Source organism: Malurus melanocephalus, unplaced genomic scaffold, assembly GCF_030028575.1.
Source record: "Malurus melanocephalus ecotype Western Australia unplaced genomic scaffold, MMel_1.1 scaffold_35, whole genome shotgun sequence".
In the NCBI taxonomy this organism is placed as follows: Eukaryota; Metazoa; Chordata; class Aves; order Passeriformes; family Maluridae; genus Malurus; species Malurus melanocephalus.
The window spans coordinates 3,292,356-3,294,230 of NW_026623267.1; the positions used below are offsets into that span (position 1 = coordinate 3,292,356).

The window sequence follows — 1,875 nt, forward strand, 5'->3', positions numbered from 1 at the left end:
TATGGTACTTTACTGTGCTCTTACAACGCAAGATAAACATATGAAACTTCACTGTCTTTTGAAGTATTACACACATTTCAGTCTGGAACAACAGATTGTGTCCTTAAAGTTATCTCTGACATTTAAAAATTGTTTCCTCATTTTCCAAATAGGTTAAACAACAAAGATATAATGTTAAAAATAAAAAAAAAAAAGTTGTTAAAAATGACTACTTCAAGTGTAAGGCTGGGACATGTTTCACAGAAAATGTGGAAAATCTTGTTTTAAATTTATAATAAGCAATCAAATATTCTTCAGTGCACATAATTACTATCTCTATTATCATTTGAAACTGAGTACTGATGACTGCTGCTGCTGATCTTTTRAAATCCCTTACAAAATATAAATAGGATCGCCAAGAGAGAATAGCTGATAAACCATGACATGATTTCCTTCCTCTTTATCTCTTTTTCTTTCCTCTCCACTTGGACTGAAGTCCTTTCTGGCTTCTTCAAAAAAGTGCACACGCGCGCGCACACACACACACACACACACACACACACACAAATTAATTCCAAAACCATTTTTCTAAATTTCCAATGGACTTGTATTCCTGGTGTCTTTTCACATGATCACAAGCAAGACATGCATGTGATTCCCAGAACCTGGGAAGATGCACTGAAAAATCCTTCTTCCAGTTGAAATAACTAAGGTACATCTTGTTATTTTTGTCAAGCATCAGAAGGTATTCTGCCAGCTCTCGGGGGGAGAGAAAATCTTCCACATGTATGAAAGAGTCTGCTGGAATGTAATTCTCATAGTTTTCTCTGGAAGGGCCTAGTACAACCGGTACTGACCCAGCCAGAAGAGCATTGTAAAGTTTCTCAGTGATGTAATCTTTGTGGATTGARTTTTCAAAGGAAAGGTAGAATTTGCACGTGGAGATGGTCGGAATCAAGTTTTTGTCGTTGACGTAGTCTCCGAAGGCTTGTCCGTAGGTGTGGATTTCGATGTATTTGCTGAGCTCGTTGTAATACTTGACTCGAGCGTGCTCAGGGTTCCAGTTACTCACAACCCAACAGACCAAGTTTTCCTTGCTCGGTACTTCATAGGTGAAGGAACTGGTGCCGACCATCATGAAGCCATAAGGCACCTGGATATCTGAGTCACGCCGGTAAGTCAGGGTCAGGTTAAAAAGGTGTTCGATGCCACTCTTCTGCGGGGTATGRGTTGGAGACTCCAAGTTCATCCAAATCCACTTCTGGAATGGTGGCCTGGCTTGCTGAGGTAAATTAGCCAGATCCCAGCTAATGTCTCTGTGGTGAATGAGAACAGCGTGGGATCTGTTATATAGCGAGCGGTCAATAGTCAGATGGCACCCAGGGATATTGAACATTGTTTGGCAGGATGTCAGATCGAATGTCTGACCGAATGGCCAAACCCAGATCAGAACAGTAGTTTCATTRAGATTATCAGTTTTGGAAGAAAAGAAGTTCTTCATTTTCAACACTGAACTGGCTGATTCTATAGGACCCGAAATCCAGCTATTTGTTGGTTTGATATAAATTAATATAAATGCCATGAAACAACCAAGGATAATGAAGATAATAAAAAATGGCCGGAAAATTCCTTTTGATGTCGATGTCATAATTTGCTCTGAGAAAAAAGAAGAAGAGAGAAAATAACATCAGAAAACAACATATCAAATTGCATCTATATGTCCTATTAAAACAACCAGACATCAAAATGGATAGASCTTCAATTGCTCTGAGCTGTGACCTCAAAAATTTCCTTTGAATGRAGAGGGCATAGGTTCTCACACACTTATGTTAAAATAAGAATATTTCTCTTCTTCACATTAAATGCTAACTAACAAATTAAAACCAGGATTTTAAC

The 1,875-nt window shown here is 38.5% G+C and overlaps 1 protein-coding gene across 1 annotated transcript; it reads right to left on the minus strand.

Annotated features, from left to right (window-relative positions):
- Positions 1–547: 547 nt before the first annotated feature.
- Positions 548–1,635, minus strand: FUT9 (fucosyltransferase 9). Its single transcript, XM_057364084.1, has one exon. It carries the CDS (start codon positions 1,625–1,627, stop codon positions 548–550), a length of 1,080 nt encoding a protein of 359 aa, XP_057220067.1. The 5' UTR covers positions 1,628–1,635.
- Between the last annotated feature and the right edge of the window lie 240 nt (positions 1,636–1,875).